The 13,477-nt window shown below is 48.0% G+C and overlaps 1 protein-coding gene across 3 annotated transcripts in view; it reads left to right on the top strand.

Annotated features, from left to right (window-relative positions):
* Positions 1-13,477, top strand: part of LOC126272309 (uncharacterized) — a 1,180,107-nt gene that overhangs the window by 1,163,148 nt on the left and 3,482 nt on the right. For all 3 annotated transcript variants that reach the window (XM_049975085.1, XM_049975083.1, XM_049975084.1), the window contains 2 exons: positions 1,090-1,527; positions 7,377-7,628. In XM_049975085.1, the coding sequence (XP_049831042.1) occupies positions 1,090-1,527; positions 7,377-7,628 (690 nt within the window). The remainder of the gene's footprint in view (positions 1-1,089; positions 1,528-7,376; positions 7,629-13,477) is intronic.

Raw genomic sequence — 13,477 nt, 5'->3', positions numbered from 1 at the left:
GCAGGAGGATCTGCAGCGAATTGACGCATGGTGCAGGGAATGGCAATTGAATCTCAATGTAGAAAAGTGTAATGTGATGCGAATACACAGAAAGAAAGATCCCTTAGCATTTAGCCATAATATAGCAGGTCAGGAACTGGAAGCAGTTAATTCCATAAATTATCGCCGGCCGCGGTGGTCTAGCGGTTCTAGGCGCTCAGTCAGGAACCGCGCGACTACTACGGTCGCAGGTTCGAATCCTGCCTCGGGCATGGATGTGTGTGATGTCCTTAGGTTAGTTAGGCTTAAGTAGTTCTAAGTTCCAGGGGACTGATGACCACAGATGTTAAGTACCATACTGCTCAGAGCCATTTGAACCATAAATTATCTGGGAGTTCGCATTAGAAATGATTTAAAATGGAATGATCATTTAAAGTTGATCGCCGGTAAAGCAGATTCCAGAGCGAGATTGATTGGTAGAATCCTAAGGAAAGGCAATCCGAAAACAAAGGAAGTAGGTTACAGTACGCTTGTTCGCCCACTGCTTGAATACTGCTCAGCAGTGTGGGATCCGTACCAGATAGGGTTGATGGAAGAAGTAGAGAGGATCCAACAGAGAGCAGCGCGCTTCGTTACAGGATCATTTAGTAATCGCGAAAGCGTTAAGGAGATGATAGGTAAACTCCAGTCGAAGACTCTGCAGCGGAGACGCTCAGTAGCTCGGTACGGGCTTTGGGTGAAGTTTCGAGAACGTACCTTCACCGAGGAGTCAAGCAGTATATTGCTCCCTCCTACGCATATCTCGCGAAGAGACCATGAGGATAAAACCGGAGAGATTAGAGCCCACACAGAGGCATACCGACAGTCCTTCTTTCCACGAATAATACGAGACTGGAATAGAAGGGAGAACCGATAGAGGTACTCAAGGTACCCTCCGCGACACACCGTCAGGTGACTTGTGGAGTGTAGATGTAGATGTAGATGTAGACTGACAGCCGCGCTTGTACTGAAAGTCTCGTATCGTATGTCAAAAGGCCACCTCCTGTTCCTGCTGATAGGTTCCCTTAGCTCCCACGGGGAGACTGAGCGGCCGCTGGGTTGTGGTTGCAGGTGCTGGACGGGAAGCTGGGCGACCCCAAGGCGCTGCGGCTGCTGTCCTCGGGGGTGAAGAGCAAGCCGTCGAGCGGCCACCTGCTGCGGCGCAGCGCCTCCTCCGACTCGGCCAACCTGTCGCACCACCGCGAGCGCGACCGCGACCGCGACCGCGACCGCGGCCACGACGAGAACCGCTGCCCGCCGCCGCCGCCCGGGCTCGCCGACGAGTACGACGAGATCGACCAGATCTACGACTACGTGCGCGGCTTCGCGCCGCTGCCCAAGAACATCCGGTCGCCGTTCGCGGACCCGCAGCCGGCGCCCTCGCCGCCCGGCGGGTCGCCGCCGCTGTCGCCCACGTCCGCGCCCGGCCACCTGGTGGCGCTGGCCGCAGCGTCGCCGCCCGAGCCACCGCCCATCGAGACCATCCCCACCAAGAAGATGCAGCACCACGTGAGTACCGCGCGCTTGGCCGCAGTGCTCTGCGTATGCGACTCACGGTAGGCGGCTGTACCGCTCCAACGTTCATTCTCTGAGATCCTGTGGACGTTAGAGCCGGTGACCAGTCACCTGGAAGAGCGAACTGTTCATTTTGAAGGTAATAAGTTGGTTTTTCCGTAATCCCTCTGCGTAAGTTGTGTTCACGGCCCACAAGGCTGGCTCACAAGGGGGGTAGTCATAAAGTTCTAATTAGCTCCACGAACAAATCAGCCCTCCTTTACCTGTCCATCTGTCATGGTAGATAGAAGTCAGTTGGTCTCGAACTCTGATATGCTGGAACCTCATCATTTGCAGGGGCATATCTTCTAGTAGAAGAAATAAAAACTTTGAGGTTCGTCGATGGCATTGTAATTCTGTCGGAGACAGCAAAGGACTTGGAAGAGCAGCTGATGGACGGAATGTACAGTGTCTTGAAAGGAGGGTATAAGATGAACATCAACAAAAGGAAAACGAGGATAATGGAATGTAGTCGAATTAAGTCGCGTGATGCTGAGCGAATTAGATTAGGAAATCAGACACTTAAAGAAGTAAAGGAGTTTTGCTATTTGGGGAGCAAAATAACTGATGATGGTCGAAGTAGAGAGAATATAAAATGTAGACTGGCAATGGAAAGGAAAGCGTTTCTGAAGAAGAGAAATTTGTTAACATCGAGTATACATTTAAGTGTCAGGAAGTCGTTTCTGAAAGTATTTGTATGGAGTGTAGCCATGTATGGAAGTGAAACGTGGACGATAAATGGTTTAGACAAGAAGAGAATAGAAGCTTTCGAAATGTGGTGCTACAGAAGAATGCTGAAGTTTAGATGGATAGATCACATAGCTAATGAGATGGTGTTGAATAGAATTGGAAAGAAGAGGAGTTTGTGGCACAACTTGACCAGAAGAAGGGACCGATTGATAGGACATGTTCTGAGGCATCAAGGGATCACAAATTTAGCATTGGAGGGCAGCGTGGAGGGTAAAAATTGTAGAGGGAGACCAAGAGATGAATACACTAAGCAGATTCAGAAGGATGTAGGTTGCAGTAAGTACTAGGAGATGACGAGGCTTGCACAGGATAGAGTAGCATGGACAGCTGCATCAAACCGGTCTCAGGACTGAAGACCACAACAAATAACATCTAGAAGTTCTTAGAGGGTGTTCTGGATAAACCGCTGTTGACAGCACTTGTAAGATTTGCTCGAAGAACTTATACTTCCACCGTACAGTCATCTACAATTCCAGCTTACATATTAAACTGGTGATAACATCTAGCCTGTACTTTTCCATGAGGGTTGCGGTCGCCCTATTTGTGCTGGTTGTGGAAATTTGTTATTACATCTCATCCAAACGTTTCCTTTTCCGCAAACAAATGTGAAGAGACAAACAAGGGTTGGTAGTTTGTGCAACAAACAAGCGGCAAAATATCTCCCATGGTGGATGATTGGCAGGCACAAGCTTTGCACACGTTGGAGATGATGCGGATACTTGGATGGCTAGTCAAGTATCCTCTTTGCTGAACTTGGAGACTTATCACATGCCACGGCCTTTTGTCTTGTGCTTATACCTGGCTTACTCATGTTCGCCAGATAGCAGCCAGTGTGCACTCATGTTGTTAGGCTTACGACCAACAAATGATCTTCCTCTGTAAATAATTCGTGAGGCTAAGGATCCTGTCTCGGAAACACAACGACACACACCACCGAAGGTTGGATAACTCGGCAGTCTTCGGTCTGGAAACGGCGTCTCCGTTACCATTTGCGTGGCTGTACATAGAAATCGTGTCTCCTTGCTCACGAAATGAACTTCTTATCGTGTTTGTGCGGAACAGTTTCAGTTAACTCACTATCTGTAGTACATGTACGCAGTGGACACGTTGAAGACTGACGAATGTAAACAATCTCCCTGACAACACAACGTCATCTAGGATACATTGAGGCAAACGGGTTCATAGATATGTGGTGTCGTTTGGCTGTACCTGGAAAGCAGTTGAACATCAACTCTCAATGTTGTTGTTGTTGTTGTTGTGGTCTTCAGTCCTGAGACTGGTTTGATGCAGCTCTCCACGCTACTCTATCCTGTGCAAGTTGCTTCATCTCCCACTACGTACTGCAGCCTACATCCTTATGAATCAGCTTGGTGTATTCATCTCTTGGTCTCGCTCTACTATTTTTATCCTCCACGCTGCCCTCCAATACTAAATTGGTGATCCCTTGATGCCTCAGAACATGTCCTACCAACCGATCCCTTCTTCTAGTCAAGTTGTGCCACAAACTCCTCTTCTCCCCAATTCTGTTCAATACCTCCTCATTAGTTACGTGCTCTACCCATCTAATCTTCACTATTATTCTGTAGCACCACATTTCGAAAGCTTCTATTCTCTTCTTGTCCGAACTTTTTATCGTTCACGTTTCACTTCCATTCAGGGCTACACTCCATAAAAATACTTTCAGAGACGACTTCCTGACACTTAAATCTATACTCGATATTTTATTTATTTAGTTTTGGATTTATTTTACCTGGCAAGATTAGGGCCTTAAGCCCTGTATTACAGCTAACCAGGCATACTCAGATTTAACGAATTTCAGTTTGTACAGAACATTATGGACATACCATGCGTTATACCGTATTAATGTTGAAGAAGAAAACAGAGATTATAACAGTAGTACAAGTATAATTATAACAATCAAAAATAATTATAACAATCAATAATAATAATAATTATAAAAATAATAATAATAATAATAATAATAATAATGAGAGTAGTGAGTATGTATATGAAAGTAAACATATCTTTCGTTTTTGAATGTCAGTCCTATTGCTAGTTGGGAATTTTCTCGTTATGTTCATTCATCTTATGTTCAAAAATTTCTCATAATAACTCAAAAACGAAGGATTTTCGGTCATATGTTTACATCACGGTTTTTCTTGATTCGGTGTGAGGATAAGTATATATATATATATATATATATATATATATATATATATATATATATATATATATATATATATATATATATATATATATATAAGATTTTATCAGTTTTTTACATATCATGCAATAAATGGACATAAACAGGGATATGTGATACACATATATATGGTAATTCAGTTGCTCCTGTCTTTTATGCCACATGTAACTCCTTCAAAAACCACGCATGAGATGTTCTTATTCTCTCACTCATTACGACCAAACTGTTAGTCCTTCACAAAAATGAAAGCCTTTTTGAAGGAAATTTAATGTAGTTAAAATTTATAATGGAATTCGTTTTCGCTGGAGGCCACACTTTTCGACTTACTTAAGAAAAAAAGCATTTGAAGGTCACTTTTGTTCCTTTGTCTTGAATAATTAGAAAACTATGGCCACTAGGGAAAACGTATCCCAGTACAAAATTCAACTATATTAATTTCGCTACAAAGAAGTCCCGTTCATTTTTTGTGTGGGGCTAGTATTATGCGCGTAACCAGCGAGAGAAATGAAAATTTCGCCCGTGGTTTTTGAAAGCGTTGCGGGTTGCAAAGGTAGGTGCAGCTGAATCAAGCTGCGTATGTCTGCAGCAAGCCACACACACATTGAAGGCACGGCACCAGCTGGACTAACAGCCTGTAAGTCAGTATTTGAACTCTGTCAGTGGTTGGCGGCAGCATCTACATCTACATCTACATACATACTCCGCAACCCACCATACGGTGCGTGGCGGAAGGTACCTCGTACCACAACTAGCATCTTCTCTCCCAGTTCCACTCCCAAACACAACAAGGGAAAAATGACTGCCTATGTGCCTCTGTACGAGCCCTAATCTCTCCTGTCTTATCTTTGTGGTCTTTTCGCGAAATATAAGTTGGCGGCAGTAAAATTGTACTTCAGTCAGCCTCAAATGGTGGTTCTCTAAATCTCCTCAGTAGCGATTCACGAGAAGAACGCCTCCTTTCCTCCAGAGACTCCCACCCGAGATCCTGCAGCATTTCCGTAGCACTCGCGTGATGATCAAACCTACCAGTAACAAACCTAGCAGCCCGCCTCTGAATTGCTCCTATGTCCTCCCTTAATCCGACCTGATAGGGATCCCAAACGCTCGAGCAGTACTCAAAAATAGGTCTCCTTTACAGATGAACCACATCTTCACAACATTGTACGAATGAACCGAAGACGACTGTCCGCCTTCCCCACAACTGCCATTACATGCTTGTCCCAATTCATATCGCTCTGCAACGTTACACCCAAATACACTCCTGGAAATGGAAAAAAGAACACATTGACACCGGTGTGTCAGACCCACCATACTTGCTCCGGACACTGCGAGAGGGCTGTACTGTACAAGCAATGATCACACGCACGGCACAGCGGACACACCAGGAACCGCGGTGTTGGCCGTCGAATGGCGCTAGCTGCGCAGCATTTGTGCACCGCCGCCGTCAGTGTCAGCCAGTTTGCCGTGGCATACGGAGCTCCATCGCAGTCTTTTAACACTGGGAGCATGTCGCGACAGCGTGGACGTGAACCGTATGTGCAGTTGACGGACTTTTAGCGAGGGCGTATAGTGGGCATGCGGGAGGCCGGGTGGACGTACCGCCAAATTGCTCAATACGTGGGGCGTGAGGTCTCCACAGTACATCGATGTTGTCGCCAGTGGTCGGCGGAAGGTGCACGTGCCCGTCGACCTGGGACCGGACCGCAGCGACGCACGGATGCACGCCAAGACCGTAGGATTCTACGCAGTGCCGTAGGGGACCGCACCGCCACTTCCCAGCAAATTAGGGACACTGTTGCTCCTGGGGTATCGGCGAGGACCATTCGCAACCGTCTCCATGAATCTGGGCTACGGTCCCGCACACAGTTAGGCCGTCTTCCGCTCACGCCCCAACATCGTGCAGCCCGCCTCCAGTGGTGTCGCGACAGGCGTGAATGGAGGGACGAATGGAGACGTGTCGTCTTCAGCGATGAGAGTCGCTTCTGCCTTGGTGCCAATGATGGTCGTATGCGTGTTTGGCGCCGTGCAGGTGAGCGCCACAATCAGGACTGCATACGACCGAGGCACCCAGGGCCAACACCCGGCATCATGGTGTGGGGAGCGATCTCCTACACTGGCCGTACACCTCTGGTGATCGTCGAGGGGACACTGAATAGTGCACGGTACATCCAAACCGTCATCGAACCCATCGTTCTACCATTCCTAGACCGGCAAGGGAACTTGCTGTTCCAACAGGACAATGCACGTCCGCATGTATCCCGTGCCACCCAACGTGCTCTAGAAGGTGTAAGTCAACTACCCTGGCCAGCAAGATCTCCGGATCTGTCCCCCATTGAGCATGTTTGGGACTGGATGAAGCGTCGTCTCACGCGGTCTGCACGTCCAGCACGAACGCTGGTCCAACTGAGGCGCCAGGTGGAAATGGCATGTCAAGCCGTTCCACAGGACTACATCGAGCATCTCTACGATCGTCTCCATGGGAGAATAGCAGCCTGCATTGCTGCGAAAGGTGGATATACACTGTACTAGTGCCGACATTGTGCATGCTCTGTTGCCTGTGTCTATGTGCCTGTGGTTCTGTCAGTGTGATCATGTGATGTATCTGACCCCAGGAATGTGTCAATAAAGTTTCCCCTTCCTGGGACAATGAATTCACTGTGTTCTTATTTCAATTTCCAGGAGTGTATTTAATCGACGTGACTGTGTCAAGCGCTTCACTACTAATGGAGTATTCTTTTTCCTATTCATCTGCATTAATGTACATTTATCTATATTTAGAGTTAGCTGCCATTCTTTACACCAATCACAAATCCTGTCCAGGAGCTGATGCCTCTTTTCGTTTCGTGTGCAGAAGGCGGAGAAGAGGACGCGACGCAAGGACAAAGACGCCGGCGTCGCGGTGGCCACGGTGAAGGAGAAGTCGGCGAGCGGGGGAGGCGGGGGCGGGGGCGGGGGCGGCGGCCTGTACATCAAGCACGGCGGCAGCGGCGCGCAGCACGGCCGCCAGCTGCTGCACCGCCAGAAGAGCGCCTCCGCCAGCGCGGCCAGCCGGCCGGGGTCGCCTCCGCTCGGCGTCCGGTACAAGTCGCTCTCCAACCTGCAGGTACTCCATTAGTGTGGCGCGAATATCACTTCTTAGTTCATCAAGGGAAGCGAGTTTTTACTGCAATCAACGGCTACACGAGGCGTGTGAGAAAAATAATGACAATCATATTTTTGCATACCGAAGTTTTTAATTTTTTGCAAACAACTATAATGTCCCTCTATGAGTAGTTCTCTTTGGCAGCTATACAACAGCGCAGTCATTGTTCCTTATCTTGTTAGGAGTGGTGAAAGGTTTCAATTGGCACAGCTTTTAACACATCGATCAGATTCTTTTCAAATTTTCCCCGAGTCGCATAATGACATACTTTTAAGACACTTTTCAATTTCGGGGGGAGAAAAAAGTCACAAACACTCAGATCAGTTGAACAGAGATATGAAGGTAGTAACTGTTCTAGAAAGAACATATATCACTGATGACCGTGCACCTTCTCTAGTATAAATGATGATTAATTGAAACCCTCAGCTGCCGACAGGTGTTGTTGATATACCTCGATGGGGACAGTTGAAAATGTGTGCCCCGACCGGGACTCGAACGCGGGATCTCCTGTTTAGATGGCAGACGCTCTATCCATCCGAGCCACCGAGTACACAGATGAATAGCGCGCCTACAGGGACTTATCCCTCGCACGCTTCCCGTGAGACTCATATCCCTAACTGTCCACAATCTTCATACGTAATGTACCTAACAGACAGTATGAAGATAGAATTGTTACTATCTTCATATACACTCCTGGAAATGGAAAAAAGAACACACTGACACCGGTGTGTCAGACCCACCATACTTGCTCCGGACACTGCGAGAGGGCTGTACAAGCAATGATCACACGCACGGCACAGCGGATACACCAGGAACCGCGGTGTTGGCCGTCGAATGGCGCTAGCTGCGCAGCATTTGTGCACCGCCGCCGTCAGTGTCAGCCAGTTTGCCGTGGCATACGGAGCTCCATCGCAGTCTTTAACACTGGTAGCATGCCGCGACAGCATGGACGTGAACCGTATGTGCAGTTGACGGACTTTGAGCGAGGGCGTATAGTGGGCATGCGGGAGGCTGGGTGGACGTACCGCCGAATTGCTCAACACGTGGGGCGTGAGGTCTCCACAGTACATCGATGTTGTCGCCAGTGGTCGGTGGAAGATGCACGTGCCCGTCGCCCTGGGACCGAACCGCAGCGACGCACGGATGCACGCCAAGACCGTAGGATCCTACGCAGTGCCGTAGGGGACCGCACCGCCACTTCCCAGCAAATTAGGGACACTGTTGCTCCTGGGGTATCGGCGAGGACCATTCGCAACAGTCTCCATGAAGCTGGGCTACGGTCCCGCACACCGTTAGGCCGTCTTCCGCTCACGCCCCAACATTGTGCAGCCCGCCTCCAGTGGTGTCGCGACAGGCGTGAATGGAGGGACGAATGGAGACGTGTCGTCTTCAGCGATGAGAGTCACTTCTGCCTTGGTGCCAATGATGGTCGTATGCGCGTTTGGCGCCGTGCAGCTGAGTGCCACAATCAGGACTGCATACGACCGAGGCACACAGGGCTAACACCCGGCGTCATGGTGTGGGGAGCGATCTCCTACACTGGCCGTACACCTCTGGTGATCGTCGAGGGGACACTGAATAGTGCACGGTACATCCAAACCGTCATCGAACCCATCGTTCTACCATTCCTAGACCGGCAAGGGAACTTGCTGTTCCAACAGGACAATGCACGTCCGCATGTATCCCGTGCCACCCAACGTGCTCTAGAAGGTGTAAGTCAACTACCCTGGCCAGCAAGATCTCCGGATCTGTCCCCCATTGAGCATGTTTGGGACTGGATGAAGCGTCGTCTCACGCGGTCTGCACGTCCAGCACGAACGCTGGTCCAACTGAGGCGCCAGGTGGAAATGGCATGGCAAGCCGTTCCACAGGACTACATCCAGTATCTCTACGATCGTCTCCATGGGAGAATAGCAGCCTGCATTGCTGCGAAAGGTGGATATACACTGTACTAGTGCCGATATTGTGCATGCTCTGTTGCCTGTGTCTATGTGCCTGTGGTTCTGTCAGTGTGATCATGTGATGTATCTGACCCCAGGAATGTGTCAATAAAGTTTCCCCTTCCTGGGACAATGAATTCACGGTGTTCTTATTTCAATTTCCAGGAGTGTATATAGTTAAAGGCTACCCATCCATTGACCTTCGTCTGTGTGAATGCGCACATGTTGCCCGAACTCGTACTGGAATCGTCACCTTAGTGTGCGCAATTTATGAGTGGATGGGCAAATATCTATTACGTACATTACGTATGTAGATTGTGGACAGTTGGGAATGTGGGTCTCACGGGAACCGTGCAAGGGATAAGTCCCTGCATGTGCGCTATTTATCTGTGCCCTCAGTGGATCAAATGGATAGAGCGTCTGCCTAGAGTCCCGGTCGGGGCACACATTTTCAGCTTTCCCCATCGAGGTATATCAACAACACGTATCGGCAGCTGAGAGTTTCAATTAATAATTAGTTGAACAGAGAGCTTGTGGAACAACAGCAATGCATTTTAAGGTCAAAAATTCCGTGATATGAGCGGCCATTTCACATAGGCCGTTGTCACAATGTAGCATTCACTTCTCTTCATTGTCCGTTCTCACTCGATTCGCCCTTTTACGAAGCCTTTCTAGAAAGGCTTTGAAAAACACGTGGTTGACATTTTGTTCTGGAGGAACAATGTCACAGGAGCAAACGCAAGCACATGTTAGAACGTTTTTGTCGGTTTTTGAATTTGGACGTCTCCCAGAGCGAGGTTCATCTTCAGTCTACATCCACATCATACTCCGCAAGCCACGTAATGGTGTGTGGCGGAGGGTACTTTCGGCACCACTATCTGATACCTCCAACCCTGTTCCACTCGCGAATAGTGCGTTGGAAAAATGATTGTCGGTAAGTCTCTGTATTAGCTCTAATTTATCGAATTTTCTCCTCGTCGTCAATATGCGATATGTATGTTGGGGCAAGTAATATGTTGCCAAACTCCACCTGAAAAGGGCTGCCCCGAAATTCCAATAGTAACTCTCTCCGTAATGCACAACGCCTCTCTTGTAACGTTTGCCAGTGTAGTATGTTAACATCTCCGTCACGCTCTCTCGCCAGCTGTACGATTCAGTGACGAAACGCGCCGCTCTTCGTTAGATGTTCTCTACCTCCTCCATCAGTCCTATCTAATATAGATCCTGTCTAGATGAACATTACTCAAGAATCGGGCGAGCCAGCGCCTTATAAACCCCTCTTTTCGTGGATCAGCTAAATTTCCTTAAGCTTCTTCCGATGCATCTGAGTCTGCCACCCGCTTTTCCCGCAATCTGTTTTATATGGTCATTCCACTTAAAGTCACTCTGGATAGTTACGCCTAATTATTTTACGGCTGACGGTGTCTCCAGCTGCTCGTAATCAATAGTGTAGCTGTAAAGCAGTGGACTTCTTTTCCTATGTATACGCAATATGTTACATTTATTTACCCCAGAATCAACTGCCAGAGCCTGCGCCATTCATCAATTCTCTGCAGGTCGTTCTGAAAATTCTTACTATCTTCTGGCGTTGCTACCTTGGTAAATACAAATGAAACATCTGCGAATAGCCTTAAAGAGCATCCGCCGCTTTCTGCTAGATCATTTATATATATTGTAAACAGCAACGGCCCTATCACACTTCCCTGTGTTACTGCGGATATTACTTTCACATCTGTCGATTTTGTTCCGTGAAGAGCGACGTGTTGAGTTCTATCTGCAGGAAAGTTTTGAATACAATCGCAAGTCTGCTCCGATACTCCGTAATGTTTTTTTTTCCACTAAATGGCAATGCGGGACGGTGCCAATGTGTTCTCGGCCTTCCAGAAGTGATTTCTACCAACGGAAGACTTGTGCTATTGATGAGTAATGTTCCCCGTAGGTCTGTTTCAACTTTTTAAAGGGCACAATCGCGGATTCCCTAAGGTTAACACAAAACTTGATGCCATAACTTTGTTCTAAATTTCGCTGTTCCATTTTCGTAACACACATCAAAAACGCAACTTCTCCTACGGCTCTCGCAAAAATTATATGATGGCTGTACATAGTTGAAACTCGGACTGAGCATCTGGAACGGACGAATACACCGGTCTACAGAAGTGGAACAACACAGCGTTGCCAGACTGCTCAGTCTCATTACTTATCTCACACACCTCTAAGGTCCCCGAGTATTACTTACAAGCGCGCTGTATTCATAGTAGTTTATAAGTGGCAATCAAAAAGTTTCCGTTTGAAAGTCGCATTATCCAGAATCGGCAAGGCAATTAGGTTTAAAAATGGTTCAAATGGCTCTGAGCACTATGGGACTCAACTGCTGTGGTCATTAGTCCCCTAGAACTTAGAACTACTTAAACCTTACTAACCTAAGGACATCACCCACATCCATGCCCGAGGCAGGATTCTAACCTGCGACCGTAGCAGTAGCACGGTTCCGGACTGCGCGCCTAGAACCGCGACAAGGCAATTAGTTAAAATCGTCGTGAGTATTGAGGCAGTCATCCCACCGATGCACCACGATTGAAGATACCCGTTTGTTAAGGCACTGTGGTCGTGTTGCGTGAAGAAGTCCGCAACTGCCCGCTGGACGTCCTCGTCCGACAGAAATCGTCGACCCTTGAAGGCCTTTTTCAACGGACCGAAGGCGTATTATTAGCATGGGGAGAGACCAGGACTGTATGACAGGTGCTCGATTGTCTCGCACTTAGTTGGTCCGTAACGGTTGAAGCTGGCCTCCCAAATCGACCAGCGTCTTGTGCCGAAGATACGGCGGTGTCATCTTGGAATACAAATATTTACACATGTTTCTCATAATGAAGATCTACACGAAAGGTTGAAAGAAACATAGAGGTTGATGTTCATGGCAGCTGAATGAGCGGGACCAAATGATGATTCGAACAACGCCTGCAAAACATAATAGAACAACCTCTGACGTGAACAACACCCCCTCCCCCCCCCCCCCCCCCCGCCCCCGAATCTCAGAGTTAATCACCACAATGGACATTCACTGCAGTGGACGCCTCGGTTTATTTGAAAAAGAGGAAACTTGCACATCGTCGAACCACACCACACGCCTCCAATCCGTTACCGTCCTGTGGTTGTTTGATCAACTGAAGACGTACAGGTTATTAATCACTGTAACAATAGCCTTTTGCGAAGTATCCAGCTGAAATTGCTCAGTGAATGCAAGTCCTTTCGCAATGTTCGCTGGCAGATTGTTAGAAATGGACCAACATTCACTGACGGCAGCAATTTCTGTCGCGTTAGAAACCGATTGTCACTGACAATACGTCACTCGTCTCCGGCCCCTGTCGGTTAGGATCTTCTCGCGACCGCCGTTCTTGCGGCGTTTTGCATGGCAGCCAGTGGTACACCATTCCTCGTAGACACGTTGGACAGCCCGCAGTGATACACCAACAAATCGGCAAATTCATTCACGGCGTCATTGTCCCCACATCCACAGACGATGCCTCATTTCTGCCATTATGTCACGTCTGCACAACTTACCGCACCGGTTCCATAAAGCCGACTGGCACCTGCATACCACTTCACTGCCATGATTTTCGTCACAGGTAGGGTCACGAGACCGCCCGTTACCAGTTCTGCATTATTTGCACCTTCACAGAGCGACACGTATGATCCTATAAGGCGGTGTCTAATATTGTGTCCGGTGATCTTACAAGTATTGTTATAATGTACACTTGTTTGAAAAAGCATACATATCAAACGAAAAGAAATAAATATAAGATATTTCACCAGACTAGCATATATTTTACAAGTGAAAGGTGTTTACTGAATTTTGTGCGCTGTAATGTC

This window comes from Schistocerca gregaria, chromosome 5, assembly GCF_023897955.1.
Source record: "Schistocerca gregaria isolate iqSchGreg1 chromosome 5, iqSchGreg1.2, whole genome shotgun sequence".
In the NCBI taxonomy this organism is placed as follows: domain Eukaryota; kingdom Metazoa; phylum Arthropoda; class Insecta; order Orthoptera; family Acrididae; genus Schistocerca; species Schistocerca gregaria.
Note: the sequence above shows the minus strand (reverse complement) of the source record. Positions and strands in the feature narration are given on the sequence as shown.